This window comes from Onychostruthus taczanowskii, unplaced genomic scaffold (genome assembly GCF_017590055.1).
Source record: "Onychostruthus taczanowskii isolate IOZ18803 unplaced genomic scaffold, ASM1759005v1 scaffold49, whole genome shotgun sequence".
In the NCBI taxonomy this organism is placed as follows: domain Eukaryota; kingdom Metazoa; phylum Chordata; class Aves; order Passeriformes; family Passeridae; genus Onychostruthus; species Onychostruthus taczanowskii.
In genome coordinates this window covers 1764562-1786154 of record NW_024502458.1, presented here as the reverse complement: position 1 = coordinate 1786154, position 21593 = coordinate 1764562, and the positions used below count along the sequence as shown (strand labels likewise).

Below are 21593 nucleotides of genomic sequence, written 5' to 3'. Positions count from 1 at the left end.
GTGTACATAGGAAGGTTACCTTAAGCCGTACTAAGACCTTTATATCATGTTTTAAAGATTTTGTATTTAAAAATTGTAAGATGCTGAATTCTTTTAAATCAGCCCAATGCTGACATCTGGAACACTCTGGAATACAGTGGTAATTTAATTTGCTAGTTTGCTTTTTCTCCATTACAAAAAGTTGCACTTTTAACCTATTTTAATTTCTGTTAGTTTATCTCTATTTTGTCATAGGAGTTGGAGGGGGAAGAGGAGGGAGAAGAGGAGGAAGATGCAGAGACTGATCCTAAGGTAAGGACTTGTGTGCTTAGTCATAAAAGGTTGTAATCATGAGCAATGTAGTTAAATGTATGATAGTTTGTGAAAAGATCAATCACAAAAACACCCTAGCTTCTGACTGCAATGTTTTTATTATCTCCAGCACTCAAATTGCTCTTCGAAGAGAAGTTAATGTTTCCATCAGTTGAGAAGATGCAGGTTTTTGTTTCCAGCATGCACTAAGATGATTTCCAATCTGTGTGCCTTTGATTCTTAATCATCTCTGTGTAATGCTGATATAGTTTTCCTTCAGAAGGGTCATATTCACATGTTCTTTGGCTGGACTTCAAGCTAGAATTAGTCTGACAAATCTCAACTAGCTTGTTTGTTTATGTTATTTTCCTTAGAATTGTTCTTTATCATTGTCCTGATGGCTGCAGGTTAGACTCTACATGTCTGTACTTGGTTAGAAATCAAAAAAAAAGTCAGTCCTCAACTTTGAATTTTACACTTTATGATACCTGGCTTAAAATTCAGCCTTGAGGGTTAGTGTTCCTTCTGATAGGTATTTTTCAGTTCTTCAGTCATGGTAAATGCTTATATTTAGTGAAGCTGGGGCAGTGATGACAGACTTGTGTTCATGTAGTTCTTAAAACATCATAAAAGCTTTCAGTTTTTTAAAAGACAGATAAAAAAGTGAAAGGCATGCAAAACTGCTTGATCTTTGGATAAAAGTGTTAACAGCAGCTTGACATGTCACTCTTCTGGTATAGTTTATACATCATCCTATCATTAGTAAATGGTTTTTGTTGCTATCAAGAGTCAAGTTTGTTTTTCTTTAATGAGAAATTCTGTATAAAGAAAGTCTGTCTTGTACAAAGATCAATCAAACAGGGTAAGAGTGGCAAAAATCAGTATTCTGACTGCTCTGTGGATTCAGATGCAGTGGTGTACCTGTAATGGGAAAAAGTTGGACAGCTGAGAAACAGTTCTAGTTCTACATCAACACATGTTTGTGTGAAGTATCCTTCTAGAGGATTTGGTATTCTGTAGGGGAAAAAAAGCTGAAGTTATCTTGGAAGGTTATGGTTGTTGCCTCCTGTATTATTTTGTACATTTCACTTTTCATCCATGCTGACAGTTCCTTTCAATTTTTTCCCATTTAGGTGTAATATAAGTCTGTTATTCATTCATACATTTCTAGGTAAGGTGGAATTCCATTCATACCTAACTTCCAAGAATCCCATTTGTAGTCATGCAATGTGGTTTGTTTTCTAGGGTTTTCTGTTTTGGTTTTTTTTTGTTTGTTTGTTTGTTTTTTTTCTTTTTTCTTTTTTTTTCCTTGTATGGGGAATAAATGGGGGAATGGTAATTTCAGAGTTTAGGTTTTATTAGTAAAAAATAGAAAGAAATGGGTGTAGGGATGAGTGCCTTTAAATCCTTGTAATTAAAGTAGATTTTTCAGAATGACTCTGCCTTCCTGGCACACTTCCTGCTTTGCCTTTGTAGCAATCAAGCTGCATTTCATATACACACAATAAAAGATACTGAGACTTGTCAGAATATTTTTCCTTGTTTCTGGTTTGATGTTACATCTCTTTACTGTTTCTAATGCACTTGCAAATTCTTTCTTAAATATCTTTTCTGCTCTTCCTAAACTCTTCTAAGTCATCAGCTTACTTAGTATGCCTTTTCCAGCATCTTATTTATGCTGCCTGACAAAGGCAGGCTGTCACTCTTAGAAGCCTTTTCTTGATCTCTCATGATTCTGCACAGGTATTGTTCTTCTGCTCATCTGTCTCTCTACTTAAAAGAAGAAAGAAAAATTTCCTTCTGTTGTATACTGTCATCTTTCACCTTTCATCCCATTCCTCACAGAGAACAATGCCTGCAACAGCCTCCATACTTCTTCCCTCCCTGTATTTTAGGCTTGTGGTTTTTTATTTTAATTATTTAGAGGAAGCTATAATCCTTCCAGCTCACTCCCTCTGCATAGATAATGCCCTTCCTTGCCTTTCTTAAACTCAAAATTGAGCTGTGCTTCTGTGTTGGTTTTTGGCCTCAGCATACATGCACTGGTGGTTCACCTGCAGCAGTAGAACATCTGTTGTCACTTGTCCTGTTGCAGTCTGTTACACAGCTGTGTTCCCTCCCTACAGTTAGTTAAAATTGTCAGCCACTGGCTCCAATTTTTCAAGTCAGCTTGGAATTATTTTGTTTTCTGACACTGATACCCCAGTTCTGTCCTGTTTTCCATTCTTTCTCCTGTTCATACCTTTTCTGGTCCTCTTTTTTCCCTGTTTCTTGCCTTTCTTTGCCTTCCAGTTCCCACTCCCTGCTTTTCTTATCTAGAATAGTTTTCTTTTCCATGTACACAAAAATAATTGGTCTGTTTTCCTTTCAAATCCAGTTTCTCCTTTTCAGTCATTTCCCTATTACCTCCTCCTTTATTGTTGTCGTACATCTGCTGCATGTCAACACTTTCTGCTTTGTAAACTTTTCCTCCTTCCTTCCTGTGAGTTTTAAGTACATTTGAGTTGTTCAGATACAACCACATCATTATTATCTCTTACACAAAGTACTTGTGCCATGTATAAGTTGTGGCTTTGGAAGACTGAGCAGTGAGATGATTGAAGGTAGCTGCAGAAGATGCTACAAAACTGGATAATGTAGCTGGTTGTGTCTAGTGCATTTTTCTGTGTGCTTTTATGTCCCATTCCTTTAGCTGCCTTATTTCACCTTGCTGAGGCTGTGCTTGAATTGAGAAGTAGCTGACAGGGCAATGCAGAGTACTGGTTTGAATCATGAGCAAAAGAGCTGCTCTGTGTGTGAGAGACTGCATGGGCTTCAAGATGCTTTGTCTTTTGGGTTATAGTGGCAGCACCTGTCAGCAGCAAATCCATTTCCAGAACCTGTTGCAGAGGCAGGCAGTTTGGGTTAGGGTTGCTTCTTTAACTCCAGCTAGCTCTGGGTTTGCATTCTGATATCCTTGCTTTTTCTCCTTCAGTAATGTAGAGTAGGAAATAAATACAAGATTCAGCTTTAGGACCCATAATTGGACTACTCCATTGAAGATGTTTCAGAAAGGCTTTCTACCTTCTCCATTGGAAAGGACATCATATTTAGTGGCTGCTGCCTGCCTTGATAGTGCTGTTGGCAGCAGAGTTCATGGGGAGTCAGGTGAGATCTTGTTGATCTGCCTGTTCCTGCATGGCCACCTTAGCAGATGGGAAGCTTCCCAAAAAGTGAATTGGAAAAGTAAGGAGATAAAGACTTGATTGCTCTTTGAATCACCTAGGAATGTATCTTGCCTAGTGTGTTTAAACACTGAAGACTAACAGAAATTCAGTGTTTCCTTGAGGATGTCTTTTGCTAAAATAAAAAGCATGGAAATTTTGGGCTTATGTCCCCAGCCCCTAGGGCACCAGTTGAACTGGACGGGCAGACACAGTGGGGTTTGTGTAGGAAAGTCAAGAAAGCTGCATTAACTCAGACCTACTTTCTTCTCTGTTTTAGCTCTATGTTCCTGCATATTTTAGGTGCAATTTTTAATTCTGAGAAAGTGGTGCAGTAAGTGAGTGGCAGTAACAAAAAGCTAGGTATTGATCTTTGTTAGCAAAAGAGGAAAAAATAGGTGGGAATCTCACTCAGCTTGGTCATATCCATTGGAATGGTATTTCAAACTGAAATTAAAGGCCCAGAGCAGTTTAAACTCCTTGCAGAATAAGTGAATATTAAATACTTTTAAGATACAAAAAAATTTAAATCTTACCAATTCTTAGATGAACTTAAGTCTGCTTATGGTTACTGTAAAGAATCTGTTTACAACCAGAAGAACTCTTGTCTCTGTAGCCCTGGTAGTGATCTTGAGTAAGTGTGTTTACTGCTAAATTTATTTTTAAATACAACGTAATTCCTCCTTATGTTTGCCAGTTCAAATCTCTCTGGTCTTTATTGCCTGGCCAGTGCACTTCACTACCTTTCTAAGATGCCATGGGAAGTTAATTTAGGGAAATAGAGCATGAATGGAAACCTTGCCAGAATGGGGTGATAAACAGCACAGGGGCCAAGGCAGATCAGTGGTAGTGGTTGGCTGACCCAGTGTCACCAGGTCTGGGCTCTGCAGGAAGAGCAGGCTCAGCCTTTAAAGCCCAGCCTGAGGGAGTGTGGATGTTGGCTCTCCATCCCACTCACAGCTTGGAGTCTGCACCCTGATCTTACAGGAGCCAGCAAAGGCCAGAGAGGAGTTTCAATGTGCATGTGCCTGCTGGAGCAGCTGTAACTGCAAGGGAATTGTGGTCCCTGTGCTGGTGTCCTCTGGGATTAGGCTGTGAGATGCCTTGCATGAGGCTGAGGGTAGCTGAGGGCAGCGTGGAGCTCACATGCTGGCTTCCTCAGCAAGGGCAGTGTTGTGTGTTAAAGTGGTGGGAGAGCATGGATTATGTTGGAGTCTGGATCTGAAATACTGCCTTGATACTTAGGGCCTGCTTAAACATTCTGTTTATAGGGCCAACACCGGTACATCCTCAAGTGTAACCTAAAAATAGCAGTATTTGTCTCAGAATCCTCCAACAACTGACTCAGATCCAGGAACCCCTCAAACTGTATTTATTTCTCTTTTTTTTTTTTTTTGTCTGAGAGCAGTAATCAACACTGAAAGGTTCTTTAAAAAGAACTTTGTGATCTCTGACTCATTTTTTACAGGATAAACAGTTATATGCAGTAAATATGATTTAAGTGTTTACAGAAATAAGGAAAAGATAATGGAGTTTATTAGAAAATATAAAAGTGTTTTGGTTGATCATTAAAATTTGGCGGAAATGGTTGCAGCGGTCAACCTAGGTGTGTCTTGATCTAAATACAGCAGGTGACTAGGAAGGAAGGAAGGAGGGAGATGGGAAGATTTTTTTTAAGTACTTTTTAAATAGCAGATTTGTTATTTTATCATGGCTCTTATCCAGAAGTCAAAGAGGAGAGGAAGTGATGCTGCCTGCACACTACTCTGGCCATGTTCACATACCAAACAGTTTAAAGGAGAATGCAAACTTTAGAAAACTTAAGATAAAAATGCTGCTGCATTTTGGCTGCCCCTCAATAAAAAGGAGTAGCATGCAATATACTACCAGTGGCAGTTACATTTTTATTTTAAGAGCAAGAATGCTAATTTTGTGTTTTGTGTAAACATACCCCTTTTCCTGTATTTAGTCCCCAGTCAGTGCAATTTAATTCACATCAGTGTTACTTGGAACTTCAGGCAGATGAGGGGGAACAAAGGTGTGCTGGGTGAGGAATACCACAAGGAAGAAGTCTTAAAGATCTCTGGCACATCTGTGCATTTGGCTCTCATGCTGAATTGCTGTGAGAATTAGTGACCACTGTGACTGTAAAGCAGTTTTAAGTTATCGGGGGCAAAACTTAATGATAAGTAGGCTTAAATTAGTTGCACCTATTCTTCCTTACTAGAGGCAAAATGCTTCAGTTGTCTTAGCTCTTGATGTACACTGAACTTGGCATGGGTACATATTTTGTAACACATAAACCTCTTTAGGATAGTAACTAAGAAGCATTTTACTTTGCATCAGTGAGGTTCAGGGTGTTGTGCTTTATACCTGTATTTTTCTTTACTAGACTGCAGCAGGTTTCTGTGACTGCTGTTTGTGTATAATAAACTATATTAAGAATGGTAAGGGGAGAAGCAAAGTGGAAATTCACTGAATAAATTCTGCTTTCTACGAATGCTATTTTACAATGGAAAAAAGGCAAGAAGTGCAGTGTAAAGCTGAAGTTCTTAGGTGTTTGAGTACTTGTTCTCATTCCCAAATACACTTCCTTTTGCCAAAGGGGAAGTTGTTTAACTACCTAATGTAATGAGGTGTTTCTGCTTTTACATATTCAGATTTACATATGGACTTCTTGCCCAGTGTTAAATTGTTGAATAGTTACCTGCTGGTGATGCAGAACCTAGAAGAAATCAACACATTAATTACATTTTTATCACCTTAGCAGAAAGGGAAAGGCTCCTAAGGAAAAACTCAGACGTGCTGCAGAATAAGCAGCCTGCCCTGCCTTCCTCCCTCCTCAGAGCTGGAGGAGGTGGCAGTTTATTGTTAAAATTGCTTAATAGGGCTGGAAGTCAAATAGAGCCTGTGGTTGAGGGGAGTAGGTGATGGTTTGCTTTCTTGGTTGTGTGAACCTTGGCCTACAGGATGCAGTGTTAAGAGCACAAAAATAGATAAAAATTATGGGATACCAAGCAGCTGGGGACAAGGGGAAACCCAGTAAATGTGGTGACTCTGTTGGACCTTTATGATGTAGCTTAAGTTTTTATGTAGCATTTTTGTACATGCTAGTGATAACTAGTTAATTCAGAACTGCATAGCCAGTTTGTCTGTATTTGTTGAATTGTTTTCTTTTATGCCAATTTGATTTTTAACTTTTTATTTTCTCTTTTTCCCTTTATGCAGAAAGAGTCCAGCCAACCTGCTGAATGCAAACAACAGTAATAAGGAAATACCACTTGGAAGTGATATTTGAACAACTTGTAACAAATAGTTGGATACCTGGCCTGCAGTTCAGGATATTCTATCGCTGCAGCACAATCTTATTAACAATGCTTAAAATTAATTTGTTTTAAAATGCATGATTTTCACTAACTTTATTGCTTAACATGTACAGTGGCAACTTCAATGCATTTGGGAAATATGAGGTTTAAATAAAGCACACTCTACAGCCGTTGGTACACTGTAGCTAAGTATGTCAATAGGCCTTTAGAGCCTTTTGCCCTATGCATAGGGGAATAGTCCAGACTACCATGTGAGGATTATCCATTTTCTTGCTCAACATTGAAAATCGTGGAATAGCAATGTGCAGAGAAGCTAAAGTAAATGGATTACATGTATGGTAGCTGAAACAGATAGAGCAATATGACTTTTTTGCTAGTTCCCTCCCCCCTTTTTTAATGTTTCTTGCAACCTACAAATTGAACTAGTGCTTGAGCAGCTTTAAATGTCATATTTATTATCTCAGTACAACCAGTTGAGTTGAAGTAATTTTACTTCATTGAAGAGGGTGTCATATTTGAGACTTAGTTGTTCACCTTACTATTTATTTATTCTTGTTTGTAAGTACTTTGACAGAATTAGTGCTTTTTAATAGTTTTTAATATACTTGAAAACTCTTCTTCCTCTTTTGCATACACTATGGGTACTTGTAAAACAGGTAATTCAAAGTGGTCTCAATGTAGTAGTCTAGACAGAAGAAACAAACTCGCATCAAAATGACAACTCTTCTGGATGAAGATCAAAATGCAAAGGCCAAACTGTTGCTGTTGGTGGAAGTGGGTTGCAGCCAAAGAACCAGACAATTTCCAGTAGTCTTCTTGCTTAGTGTCCAGCATGAAAGGACCTTTCACTATGAACACAGAAATCTATCAAAATGAGTCAGTTCAATAAATCTGAAGTTTGGGTGTCTTACTTGCAACACTGAAATTATTCCATTCCACAATTTGTTTTATTTCAAGTTCTGAAGTCTGCAAAACTACGTTTTGTTGTTGTGTGGCACTTAAAGTACACGTTTCCAGTTTCAGCATCCATTACCAACCTCTGGCAGCAGTTGAATAGCAGCTGTATCAACACTGTGACCAGGCATGTAGAGTGCTCCAGCCTTACCTTACACATTTGTAACTTAATACGGTGTTTTCAATTTGTACAGAATAGATAGAATATTCTATTAAAGTTGTGAAACATGATTGGTGGTGCCTGTCTGGTCCCTAATGCTTCCTAGGAGAAATGAGCATCCCCTTGTGAATGGTGGAGTGTTAAACACAGCACCTTCCAGCTGTTTGGCCAAAGAGCTCCTGGCTCAACATGTGCCTTTGCCAGAAGCCAAAACGGGAGCCCTTGTAAATATAGCAGTGTACAGTTCTTTGATGTAAATCAGAACAAACTTGCTCAATTTGCAAGCAAACAGTCTGGAATCTTGTAGGAGTTGGGGTTTTTAGGGAGGCAGAGTCATTACAAGATTCTGCATGATCCGTGCACTTTGGTCACGGGCTGAATGAGGTGCTGGGGGCCAAACTGGTTTATGAATGTTAAGGTGCTCCCACAGCTGACCTCGCAGTCAGAAAATGTAACGCTGCTGCTCAGGTGCCGTAGTGTTAAGGCAGGAATGAGGAAAGAAGGCAGGAACAGGGATGGGTTCTGGCCTTTATTTTAAAAAATTAGGTTTTGTCACCTAGTCTGACTGCAGTGCACTCCAGCAGGCATGGAGAGCAGTGTGAAGGCATTTCTGACAAGGACAGGAATAACAAAGGGAGCATGCCCGTGTGCAGACTGGCTCAGCACAGTGCAAGGTACATCAAATAGAGAGATTTGACCTGGTTTGTTTCTCTTTAGTTAGAGAAATAGTTCCCCATCCTCTAGCAGTACTTTCCACTACATGGTTAAACGGGAGTGCTGCTACCTGGAGATAAACATCTGCAAATTAGCACACCAAAGTAATTTATGTGCATGGATCCTGAAAGGCTGACTTTAATTTTGAGAAAACGGGAAATTCCAGAACATGTGGAGCAAATGTGCCAGCACCTAGGGAGCCAAATGAGATGGGTGGTAATGAAGCTGCCTAGCAAGATGCTCATCCTAGGGAAAGCGATGGGAAAGCTGACCTGGGATTCATTCAAGTGGAGTTAATGCCGGTTGACACAGCCTAATAGAAAACAGATCTTGTCAAAGCCCAGCTGTGCTCTTGCCATTGCAGATCTCACCAATAATGGCAGAGATGAGCAGTTCTTACACTTCTCTGTTTTCACTTACAGACTTTTGTCTACAGGAAATGAACTGGTACCTGTGCACCTCCTTTCTCTAACAGTATGAAGAACTGATGAGGTGGTAGGCAGAATGTCATGGCCAGATAAATCCAGGCTGAATTGTAAATCCAGGCTTGATGGAGTGTGGGTGTGCAAAAACCCACAAGTTATTGTTTGAATGAATTTATTTCCTTTTTTAATATTCCTGTGTTTTGAAGACTGGGCCCTGAGACAAACAAAGGAATGCACTATGTAAAGCTAGTTGAAAGTTTTTTAAATGGTGAGGTGATAGCGAAAAGTCTGTGTGCATCCATGCCTGATTGTCATCTCAGCAAAAGAAGTTTAGTGTGTGGGAATGCACTTTGGTGATGCAGCCTTTATGTTTGTGGCTTCTCATCTGAGGGAGGAAAAAACTCCAGTTCTGGGCCTGAAAGTTGAAGCAGCTGGAAGCACTCCAAGAGGAATTCATCTGGCATGTCACCTGTTTGAGATGCATCATGATTAACAGCCTCTCAGTGCCTGGGTTGTCTAGGAAGAGAGCCTTGGAGGTACTGCCCTGCTGCCCTATCTGATACAGGAACAAAGGGCAAATGCTCTGCTGCCAGCTGAAACTCAGGAGAGCCTGTGGTTTCTCAGGAGTCCAGCACAGCATCAGGGTACCTTCCTGGAAATTTGGTGTTTGGGATAACAGAGCTTTCGGTTCAGTTCCAGTATGTTCAGTTATTTGGGGTTTGCTGTTTGGTTAGGATCTGTGGTACCTGGAAAAATTAAGATGGTCTCTGTGTGTTTCCACTCCTCATTAAACGAGCTTTTCCTGTTTTAGAATAAAGGAGACTGGTAATAGATTCATGCTCAGTTAAATGCTGCCTTGCTGGCAGTTCCTCAAGCAAATGAGGTCTGGCTGGGAAGCCAGCTCAGCTCAGCTCAGCACAGGCCGGAGGAGCCCCACGCTGCAGAGGGACACGTAAGAAGAGGTCAGGCTAGTTCAGCACGAGGAAATCGCTCGCTCCCTGCGAGCTCAGCATGCAGAGGTGAGTTCAAGATGTGAGACATGGCCCCGCTGCCTGACGTTGCATTGAGATAGCACCACCTTAGGAACTTGGGCTTGAAATGTGCACCTTCTTCTGAAGCATCTTTGCTCCAGCCCTGCTGGAAACAACTCTAGCTCAGGAAACATCTTTCCCACCTGAGCTGACAGGAAAGATGCAGAGAGACTATTTAGAGGACATATACTCACAGGACAAGGAGGCTCCAAACTGAACCACAGCAGGTTTAGATTAGATATTAGGAAGAAATTCTTTATTATGAGAGTGGTGTGGCACTGGCACGGGTTGCCCAGAGAAACTGTGGATGTCCCATCCCTGGCAGTGTTTAAGACTAGGTTGGATGGGGCTCTGAATAACCCGGTCTAGTGAAAGGTGCCCCTGCTCATAGCAGGGGGGTTGGAACGAGATGTGCTTTAAGGTCCCTTCCCACACAAACAATTCTGAGTCCATGACAAATGGCAATGTATACAAAAAGTAGGAGTTCTGCATTAATGTTTCTTTATTCTCTTGCCTTTTCCCAAGGACAAATACCTATATCATTCCCCAACTAAAATCCACAGGAAATTGATTTTCTGTCAATATCTGTTCAGGACTCCTTCCCTGAAGCTGAAGTCCTCACAGTTTTTACCTTTGCTGTCCACGTTTTTCACTGCAAATCAGTGTGCAAACAACTCTGTTGCAGTAGCTGTGACCTATGCATGGAAAAACTTACATCCTCCCTTTCCCAAATGGTTTATCACACTAATAGCAGGAAGAAAAATTTTTTTTTTCCATTTGCTCATATTGATGTCCTAAATCCCACCAGCCTCTCACGGGCCAGGGCCATGAATCCTAAACAATAGATGCCCTAAGTCACTCTGGTTTGAAAAGCATCCAAGAAAAAGAAAAGGGAAAAAAAACATTTAAAAAATCCAAGCCTGTGCGCTGTTAATGAGGCATCATGTGAATGAAGACTGAGCAGTTTGTCAAGTGCCAGCTTTTGTTTCCAGACTGGCTTTGCTCTCTGCTGGTTCACCTCTCCATTACACAAGCGAGAACGCTGGCTCCACCCAGCAGCACTCGCCTCTTGCACAAGCTGCCTTACCCTCCAGATTTTACCGTGGGAATTTGGACACCGTGTGGGGATGCCAGAGCAGGTTAACACAACCCAGTGAGCTTGTGCTGCAGCTGCCAGCTCTGCTCCACAGAGAAGCCTCATGGCTCCTGTGAGCCTCCCTGGAAACAGTCCCCCACTGCAAAAAAGATCCCTCCCAGTAAAGTTTCCTTTCCCCAAAAATCAGCAGTGATGCTGTGGCCTCTTGCTGGCTCGCCCCTGCCTCCTTGCTTGCCCTCAGCATCTGCAGGGTGGACATAACCTGCACCAGACCCAACCCAGCTTGAGAAAAAGGGCTGAAGAGAAGGGTAACACTAGGGAAAGGAATTTACTCATCATTCATCACGACCTAAAGGGTGGAACAAAAAAATAATAATTTGCCCCTGTTTGGCACAGAAACCAAACAGCACAGGATGGTCTGATCTATCACTAATGAAAGTTTTTGCACTGTGCAAATATTCCTTGTGAGCTGTTAAATTGTTGGGGTTTTTTTTTACACAGCAAATTCACTCTGGTTTTTGAGTCCACCTTTTAGGGATAAATAAGAACTTGCTTAGTTAATTAATGTCTATTTGATAAAAACTGTAAGGCCACACTTAGGAAGGAGATTGGGGTTTTTTTTTTCTTTTTTCTTTTTTTTTTTTTTTTTTAATATTGTTCTTTTACTTAACCCAATTATCTGGTCTTCCTCCTTCCTTTTCATGCTCCTGACTTAAGGCACATTCCAAACTCTTTGATTTGCCTGAACAGAAAGAGCATGAGAGAATGAAGGTTGGGTGAAAAATGAGTATTGGAGCTCCTACCAAAGCCAACTGCTGGAGTCAGCGATGGGACACAACTTGTTAGGGGAGTTACAGCGCTTGCTGCAGAGGTCATGCAGAGCTCCTGCACACGACTAAATAGTTCAAGGCGTTTTGAAGCAGAGAAAAAACAATTAAGATACAACTGCTGCTGACATTCCCCTGAGCCGTTTCATCTCTTACCGCTTCAAAAAATCAGGGAAAAACAAATTATGTACTTTCAATCTGAGATTTATATAGGCTGAATTGTTGCTTAGCGTATGAAAAGATCAAAAAGGAGATCTTTGAAGACAGATTGCCTACAAAGAACACCGGACTGTTATTACATTAAAAAAAAAAAGAGGTTAATAAGCGCAGTTCAGGTCAAAACGTAGGCAAGTGCGTGTGTGCAATAAAGCGTTTGCAAGGGCTGCTTGCTCAGGCGTTTCCAAGCCGGGCAGCGGGAGGGGAAATCACGGAGCCGGCATCTGGAGCAGCAGCAGCAGCAGCGCGGCATTCCACGCGTGCTCCGCTCCGCGCTCGGAGTGCAGACTCAGACTCGCGGGAGCTGCTTCGGCTGGAAACTCCTGCGGTCACACAGATGGCCTGGCTGGTTTGGGGATCTCCTGGCCAAGGAGAAGAGGGGATGGAGCCCTCTTTCCCTCCACCCCCAGCTTCATCTTGTGCCTTCTGGGGAGCAGGTGTTTCAGTCCCTTTTGCCCAATGAGGCCAAAGAGGCTGTACATAAATACCCTGGGCTGAACCCCTGGGAAGTGATTCTGTTTCGGCTGGGGACAGCAAACCGGCAGCGCTCTGAACATTCACCCCACCTCACAGTGTGAGGTCAGCACCGAATCCAAGCAGGGGTGAGGATCACCCCTGTTGGTGCTCCTGGCCTGGAAAAGAGCCATCCATGACCTTTGCAGCATCCCTAGGAGATGGAGACCAAACTGCAAAGCTGCAGTAGGCGCCCAGCTCCAGCAAACCCCTGGCACAGCCTGGCACAAGGAATGCTGCCCCCTGTCTTGTTCTCAGCCCCTCATCCCCCTGAGCATCCTTCCTCCACACCTGGCTTCACCAGGCAGAGGAAGGAGGGGAGGCAGAGGAAGGAGAGGAGGCAGAGGAAGGAGGGGAGGCAGAGGAAGGAGGGGAGGCAGAGGAAGGAGGGGAGGCAGAGGAAGAAGGGGAGGCAGCCCGGCCTCCCTTCCCCAGCGCGGTGTGCGGCAGCATTCCCAGCAGTGCGCGGGGTGTGCCGGGTGCGAGGCAGCCCCGTCCCAGCGCGGCTCCGATTTCAAAGGCAGCCCTGATGAAGACGATGGGGAAGGCAGAGCAAACAGACACCGTAATTGCGGTGCGCGCTTTCTCATCTCCGCGGCGAGTTGCAAAATGTGCCGCCTCCTCCCTTGTCAGCCGGGCTTTAATTGGCTTTAATGAAGAGGCAATTACATGATTTCAATTTTTAATTAAAGGGGGCGTTGGTGCAGGGGAGGGGGGGCGACCCCCTTCGAGCTTGTCAGTGGCACAAAGGGAGATATCAGGGTATGGTGCAGTGGGGTTTTCGGGGGGCTCCTCCCTCACCCCCTGGGCTGGGCGGGCTCTGGGGGCTCTGGGCTGACTGGCAGGAGCAGATGGAAGCCAGATGCCTCCCAGCCACACCGCTGGCAATTGTAGATCTGGCCCCAGCACCCCCAGGCCCGCTGCAATCAGCTCTTTTTCTCTTTTTTTTCCTTTCTTTCTTTTTTTCTTTTTGTGCCAGAGCCAGCAGATCAAAGGGGTAAATAGCTTTAAAAAAACCAAAAACAAAGCAAAAACCAAAAAAAAACCCAAACAACGAAACCCAAAAAAACCCTCTCAAGCCAAACCAAGCTCTCCCCACACACTGCACCAGCCAGAAACACCTCCTGGATAAAGTACTGGGTGCATGTTGGCAGGAGGAGCTGCTGGGGTGGGAAAGCTAAAGCAGAGCCACAACAGGCAGCTGAATTTTTTTTAATGTATTTTTATTTTATATTTTATCCCTTCCCTTCCCTTCCCTTCCCTTCCCTTCCCTTCCCATTTTTTATGCCAAGCAGAAGGCAGCTGGCCTGTGGTAGAAACACCTTCCCTATGACCCCGCACAGTGAGCACCAAGGTGGGACTGACCCACCCAGCTCATGTGTTCATTTTTCCTGTAGACACCACCTTGTCTAAAGACACCACCTATGCTAAAGAATGACTGGAGAGGGAAAAATGGGGTCATGTGGTAGAAATGTCCCTTGGGAAGCAGTGATAATTGCAGGGCCCGAGCTGCTGGCTGAGTCTCTCTGCTTTATTGCTCTCTCTGGCAGCCAGGCAGCCGGAGCTTTGGCCTTGACTTGGTTCCATGTGCTGGGATGTCCTCCCTCATCTTGTTTCAATAAAAGGTAATCACTTTACGACTTCCTCTCGGCAGAGATAAAAAATCATTAAGAAGCAAAGCTGGCGGCTCTGGGGCTGCCCTGTGCCCCGGGCGCTCCTTCTGCCCGGCCACCCCTGCCTTGGCTTGCAGGGCCAGGTGGCCCCGGGACCACGGAGCTGCTGCCAGGCACGGCCGGGATGGCCAAGGGCAGCGCTGCCCCCGAGCAGCGGGCACAGGCAGGAAGGTGGCCAGGCCCGCGCTGTGACAGCAGCCCCAGGGAGGGCAAGCGCCAGAGAAAAGGGGAGAAAAGGGAAAGAGGGCAAGGTCCAAGGGCCTTGTGAGCTACGATCAGTTCACCTGCTCGTCAAATAGAGCTGGAGCTGGCTGGCGGCTCTGCGTGGGCAGGCTGAGTCACCCCTGCTGCCGGCCAGCCGCCCCAGCCCCGCGCCAGATGGGAGAACAAGGTCGCCTTTAAGCAGGGAGAAGTGAAACCTGCCTTTTTAAACACCCAGGTGGGATCTGGGACAGTCAGCACTGAGCCAGCAGCCTCCTCCCTTTGAAGGTTGGGGCTGAGATTCCGCTGCAGGCTCCGTGCCAGCCCCCTGCAAGCACAAACCTCCTCCCTGCCTTCCCACTTCCTTTGCCCTGGGGTCCCAGATGCTCCACAAAAGCTCGTCGCCCTCACTACCCGCAGCAATCATCGATCACAGCATGGTTTGTGGAGGGGACTGCTTTACAGTGACCCACAACCTGTCATCTCCCAGAGAAATGTGGTCTGCTCCCACAGAGACAGCTGCTTCTCCATCCCAGTACCCAGCTTTCTCACGAGATGAAGGCCTTTTCCCCCTTTCTTCCCTCATTACTGCTGGATGAGAAATCACTTGATCCAAGATGACATGCAGCAACTGCTCACAGAGAATGAAAACCGCCTTCCTGCAGTTCAGGCTGGGGAACAGAGCGCCCTTCCCTTGGGGCAGCCTCATCCTCATCCTCATCCTCATGCTCATGCTCATGATCATCCTCCATCCTCATCCTCATCCTCATCCATCTGTGAGCAGCCATCACTGTTAGAGCCTGGCTTCACACCAGAAGCAGAAGCAGTGAGTGAGGCACCAAAGGATGACAAGTGGTGGAATGGCTGTGGCTAAAGGGGATTCCTGGCTGCAGGTGTGGTTGTGCTTCTCTTGCCCCTGGTCAACACTCAAGAGAGTTTTCCCATGGAGGAGACAACCGGCCCTTGACAGGCAAGTGAAACAGGAGCAGCCGTGAGTCACCAAAGATAAAGGTCAAGCTCGTTATCAGCCATGGGAGAGGCTGTGGCTGGGTGTGCTGCAAAGAAATGTGCTCAGAGGCCAGCCAGAGCCAAAAATCCCAGTGCCATGGACACCTCCGCCCAGGGGAGCAGCCCAGGGGTGCTGGTTTTCTTCTTCCACTGCCCATTTCCCAGCAGCATCCGGTGGTGATGATGGGTTTCAGCGGTGCCATGGGCTAAGTGGCACCGACAGGGTGGCTGAATGGGTGGTGCAGTGAGCTGTGGGTGCTGGAGCACCCACACAGCTCCCACGGGGTGCTTGGCTGTTGTCACATGTTGCTGCAGTGCCCACAGATAAGTCCTGTCCTCCATGGCAGGAAGAAAAGAGGTGTTCTCACTGAAATCAAATGTTTTTCCTCCTGCTCTCACATAGACAGACTCCGTTCTCACTTCAAGGTCTCATGAGGAAAGTCAAAGCTGGAGATGTGCCATGTGCACACTCCCATGTGCCTGTGGGAGTCCAGAAAGGCTTTTAGAAAAGCCTTGGCAGTGAAAGGAGGCTGGCAGCATCTGTGTAGGAAACTCCAGCCTCGTTTTCCAGTATTTTGGCCAAATGTGTGATTTGCTATTTGTGTCCTTGGGTTACTGCTCCTGCAAACAGGCACAGTCATGGACATGCGTGTCCCCTCTGGAGTGCCCTGCCCGTGGCCTCCCCGGCCGCTCACAGCCCACGAGGGCTTTTGCTGCAGCCCCGGATCCCGCAGTTCTGACCAGGGGTTTCCAATTATGGGAAATGTGTCCGGTTCCATGCCTGACTCCTGCTCCAGTAAGGCTGGAAGAATGACTTAGTCATCCTGGCTGCCTGCCAAGCCATTTAACTCGTTTTGCTCCAGTTGGAGGTTATTTCCGGGCTCCAAAGGCCAGCAGGGCTCCACACTTCAAATGTCTGATAGCCGATAATGAGGAAACAAGGAATTTAAAGCAGTTTATCCCTGATGTAGCAACCCTGGTTACAACACCTCCAGAGAAGCTCAGCTAAACCCATCCTGGGTGGTAAATGCCAGTCAGTGCCGCCTGTCCTCGGCTGAAGAAAAGATCCCTCTTCTAAAGGACACCAGTAATTTGGGACTAATTGCTAAGATTTTGTGATATTTGTCCCAGCCTGCTCTCAGCAATTACCCCACAGGAAAGGGGTTTCTGTGTTTTAAGCTGTCACAGTATTATCAGTGTAAGAGAGGTCCTGAGTTTTCAGATCAATGCAAATAACTTCCTCCCCACCCCTGCAGCGGTACCAGAGGCTGGGATGGAGCCCCACTGACAGAGGACATGCAATGGGGAAAGTACGGGAGCCAGGTTCCAGGGGAGACCCCTGGGAACAAAACTGCCCCAAATAAAGCAGCAGGACACCCTTGGCTGAGCCCATCTCTGTCCTGCTCCCCCTGCTCCTCTATGCCGTGGCTGCATCCCCTGTTCATCATTCCACTTTAACCTGGGCTGCCCTGCCTCCAGGGAAATCTATTTTTGGCTTGTCCGGGGGAGCAGAGCTGGCCAAGGTTACGTGCCAAGCACCCTCATTTCCTCCTCTTAACTGCCTCCCTGCTTTATCACAAACTTTCTCCCTTCATCTTTTTTTCCACTCGTAAATTGCTGCAGTCACTGGGCTCCCACACTGCCCAGGGCCACCAAGCCACCAGGCTCAAACCCATCTCCTAAAACACTGGCTTTTTGCTCCCTCCACAAAGGACACAGAGGTCTCCTCAAACCCACTTCTCCATGCCATCAAATTGTAGTTTCTCTAACAGAGCAGGAAAAAAAAAATAAAAGAAATCATCTGCTTTTTATGGCCTAGGATTTCCCTTTCACACCTTCTGGCTCAGCCAAGCAGCACAGGGACCACCAGGAGGAGAATAAGAGCATCACTGATGCTTGCCCAGCCCCAGCCCTCAGCCTGGTGGGACATGCCCTGTGCTACTCATTGCAAATATTTGCCCAGGTGGGGCCAGGTGTTTGAGTATGAGGTGGGCTGAGTAACCAGCAGGAAAGAAGAAAGTTTGATTTTACATTTTAGCCCCATTAGCAAATATTAACTCGAGGAGCAAGTGGACTCCTGCTATTCCCCGCCACACGAGCCACGAGGCAAAGGACAGGTACAAATTGGGAGGCACGTGGAGCTTATGAACACTGACATCCACAGCTCAGGACTACTGGACTCACCCCAAACCCTTTCATTTATTTGGTGGTCGGAATGGGGAGACAAATTAGCAATAGGTGAGATCTGGAAAAACCAATCAGAACCGGAAAAAATACACATTGATGTTTTCCATTTTCCATTTCATCTAATGTTTTCAGGATTTTTTTTCTCCCCTGTGGCTTTCAGATGTCACTGAATGACCTGAAGTTTATGCCTAGAGAGTATTTTTTGCATTTTAATCCACTATGAGACCCCTGTTTCCCTCCAGCCTTCCTGAGCACTGCCAGCCAGGCAGCAGAGCATCCTCAGCTCCCGCTGCCTGCACCAGCAGAAATCTGGCCATGGGTACAGGTTTAGTGAGGGAAAAGAAGGATAATGGTAGCAGGTAAAGATCACAGCAGTGGAAACACTGGCAAGGAGGTAAAAGCCTCAGGAGAGGATAGACAGAAAAAAAATCTTCAACCCTCATTTCACTGCTTCCCTTCACACCTGCCACAGCGCAGTGTCCCAGCTTCAAAAGAAAAATTGGCAGCCAAAGCACAATGTGAAACACAATATCAGCTCTACCACCTGGCCTGCCACACACACCCCAGCTGTCCAGGAGGGAAAGGATGCTCTTTCCCCTCCAGCTACTTCCCACAGCCTGGCCATTTCTGGGAATGATGCACTGGAGGAGTTTCTTTTTGATGTCTTCCCAGCCCTCCTGGAGACAGGAAACATCCCAAAGCTGGACAGTACCATGACCTTATATTCCCCCCGACTCCCTAAAGTTTGCTGATGTTGTGGTTAGGCAGTCCTGTGATCCTTTTCAGTGTTTACTCTAAATGTTTATACACTGTTAAAAAAAACCACAGGCAAAATTCAGAATGCAGGGGCAGGAGGATGCGCCACCAGGGAGCTCAATGCAGTGCTGTGAGGACAGCCAGGTGAGGACACGGGTCACACTGGCCTGTGTGACACAGGACATCCTGCCACTTGTCAGCACTGGAGCTGCCACAGTCTCCACACACAGATACAGGCAGGACAAAGATGGATAAAAGCCACTTCCAGGATCTTGGCAGATTTCGAAAGGACGGGTAATGTGGAGCAGTGACCTTCAGCATGCAGTGGCAGTGCATTTCTGCAAAGCCTGGCCCTTCACAATCGCCGGTAAAAGCACAGCAGGGTAATAAAAGGCTGGCTGGCAGCAGGCAGGCAGTGTCAGGCTGAATGGCATGAGCTGAAACCACCAGGGACTTCCTATGCAAAGAGCTCATCGGTGTCAGCCCAGGCTGAGGTCTCAGACATTTATTGTTGCTGCTGAAAATAAAGATATCCCAAATATTTGTCCCAAGAGATTTAGTATGAGAAGTTGTATCCTTCTGCAGGGGAATGTCCCGTCATTTTAAAACTGTGAGCTGTAGCCTAAACCATCTCGTGAGCTCACAGGACATGGGAAAATGTTGACAGCATTCAGAGGGGTCAGTAAATAACCTCACAGTTCAGGGCAGGGCTTGGCGAGCCACTGGCTGGGCTCTCCATTCCCTTGGCAGAAGGGGAAGTACTGAGTCCCCACGGGTCCCATGGGGCCCTGTGATGGAGTTCTGTTCTCCCCACTGACATCTCAGGGTATTCATGGATCCCCCCATGATGCTCAGCAAGCTGCTTTGGGAAGAGAATTGTGAGAACAGGCTGTATTGAGGTCTACCAGCATCAAAACATCAGTCCTAGACCAAACCCAAACTGTGGGGTCAACACCTTCCTCACCTGCATGAAGATCCATCCAGGCTCCTCCAAGCCAGGCCAAGCTACACAGGGATCTTCCAGCATCCTTTTACCTGTTGTATTCCTGCCAAATGGGCTTGAAATTGGGCCAAGAGGCTCAGAGATGTGGGTGTTAGGAGCTTAAAAGACCAGATAACACAAGACTTCTTTTTCCATTTTTATTTTAATAACCAAATTAACACCTGCACAGCATCCAAGAGTGGGGAACACACTACACACACAGTCATGCTCAGGCTGCTGGGAAGAGACAGAGCAAAACAGCCCCTCTTCCCCCCGTTTTTAATCCCAGTATGGAACTTTAGTGCCTGGAGTCCTCCTAAGCAGGTTTGATTTGGCACATTCCCACCCTTATTTGGCTGTCTGCTGCAGAGCACGGCCAAGGACGGGAAATGACATCTTTTCTTCCCAGCTCCTCACAACTGCTCCATGACTGTCTGCAGCAGTTTACAACATGTAATGGTAACACACTGACTCAGTGGGATGAGACATTCCAAGCTTCTCAGGAAAAAAGAGTCTTAGTCAGATAAATATTAGTAAATTGAGCAAGCTGGGCTACGTGCTATAGCTGATTAATCCATGGCTTGCGTATGGTACAAAAAAGGATCTCCCAGATTGAGCAAAGATGCTTCTTCTGATGCCCTTGTTTAAATTAATCCAAAAGCTCCGGCCTTGCTGCCTATCATTTACTGTAATCACCGAAAAAACATCCTGGGTGGCCTTCACCCCCCTGGCTGAGACCTTTCCCAGTGAACTGCCCCTAAAAGAGCTCCTTCACCTGAGCTTGGCCATCTCGGAGTGATGTACCCAAGCTCTCTCTACGTTCATGGAAAGGCTTGAACATCCCCAAGGGACACGGAGCTCCCTCCCAGGGCATCTCCAATATGGGCAGCTGGCCCTGGTGTGCTCCACGCTGCTCCAGGAAGTCCTGCCTGCAGAGGGACTAGCACCCACCAGCTCACCAGTGGAGTTTGGAAGGACCCAGTGGCACCAATTTGTCCCAGGACATTTCTGAAGGAAGAGAATATTAAGGAACTATAGCCAAAAACTTCCCAGAGATACTCTGGAACAGTCTAAAAAAAGACAAAAACAAAACAAAACCCCCCAAACAAACAAAAACCCCAACAACATCAACACAACAACAACAACAAAAAAACCCCCAACAACAACAACAAAAAAAAACACCCAACTGAATATTTTAAGGAGTATAAAGATGTGGAAAAAATGGAATAAAATGAGAAAAACATGAAAAAGCTCTGCTCATCACAGAGTTTCCCCAGTAACAACCCACCCTTTTAGTTTACAGCTATTTAGGGTTTTTTGAGTATAATTTTCCTAGGAGACCCAGTGGTCACTATACCGAGCTCCAGCTAAAAGTGCCTGTGGATACAGCTACGCCCTAATATAAACATGGAGGGCAGCAATTTACAATGCAAGACCATATGTTTCTCTGTTACTAATCGACTTCAGCTGCCAGGATTACAATGTCAGTCTTGTAAACCAGCTTTTCCCCCTACAGATGTCATGTTGAAATCATTATAATAAAAGCAATTTTACAGCCTTCAGTCTCCACTTCCCTCTGCTGCTGAGAAGCCTGCATTAATGCCAGCAAAATTAGGGGTCCTTCTCCAGGGACAGAGCCCTGGGAGAGGAGAAGCACAGCTCCAGGATTACAGAGGGACAGTGGGAACAAACCCAAGACAGCTGCAGGAATGCCAGTACCCTGCAATGGCCAATAGCTGCAGCAGGAGCTCCTGCATCTTTTGGGAGGGAGATGCAATGTTGGGGCCAGCTGGAAGCCCTGGTGGGATAAATGCATGGCTAAATCCCACAAAAAAGGCAGCAGGTCCTACTGATGGGCCTGTGGAGTTAAATTGAGAAAACCCCATTTTTTTGGCATCTTTCCTCGGTGTGATCCCTATCCATCCTCATCCTTGACCTTAAAGCTCGGGCTGCTCCTGGCAGTGCCTGCCTGGCTGCCGTGCTTTGTTGCCATGACTCACGTAGCTAAGGCAACCCGGTGTTGCCAGCAG

The 21593-nt window shown here is 45.6% G+C and overlaps 1 protein-coding gene across 8 annotated transcripts in view; it reads left to right on the top strand.

Moving 5' to 3' along the window:
• NAP1L4 (nucleosome assembly protein 1 like 4) overlaps positions 1 to 8005 on the top strand; it is a 28036-nt gene extending 20031 nt beyond the window's left edge. For 2 of the 8 annotated variants that reach the window (XR_005953434.1, XR_005953431.1), the window contains 3 exons: positions 214 to 291; positions 1425 to 1462; positions 6723 to 8005. Coding sequence is in view for 4 of the 8 variants with exons in the window: in XM_041415019.1 (XP_041270953.1) it covers positions 235 to 291; positions 6723 to 6761 (96 nt within the window). In the remaining 4 variants the exon portion in view is untranslated. The remainder of the gene's footprint in view (positions 1 to 213; positions 292 to 1424; positions 1463 to 6722) is intronic. The other 6 variants (XM_041415019.1, XM_041415022.1, XR_005953433.1 and 3 more) reach the window with 5 other exon arrangements.
• Positions 8006 to 21593: the final 13588 nt, after the last annotated feature.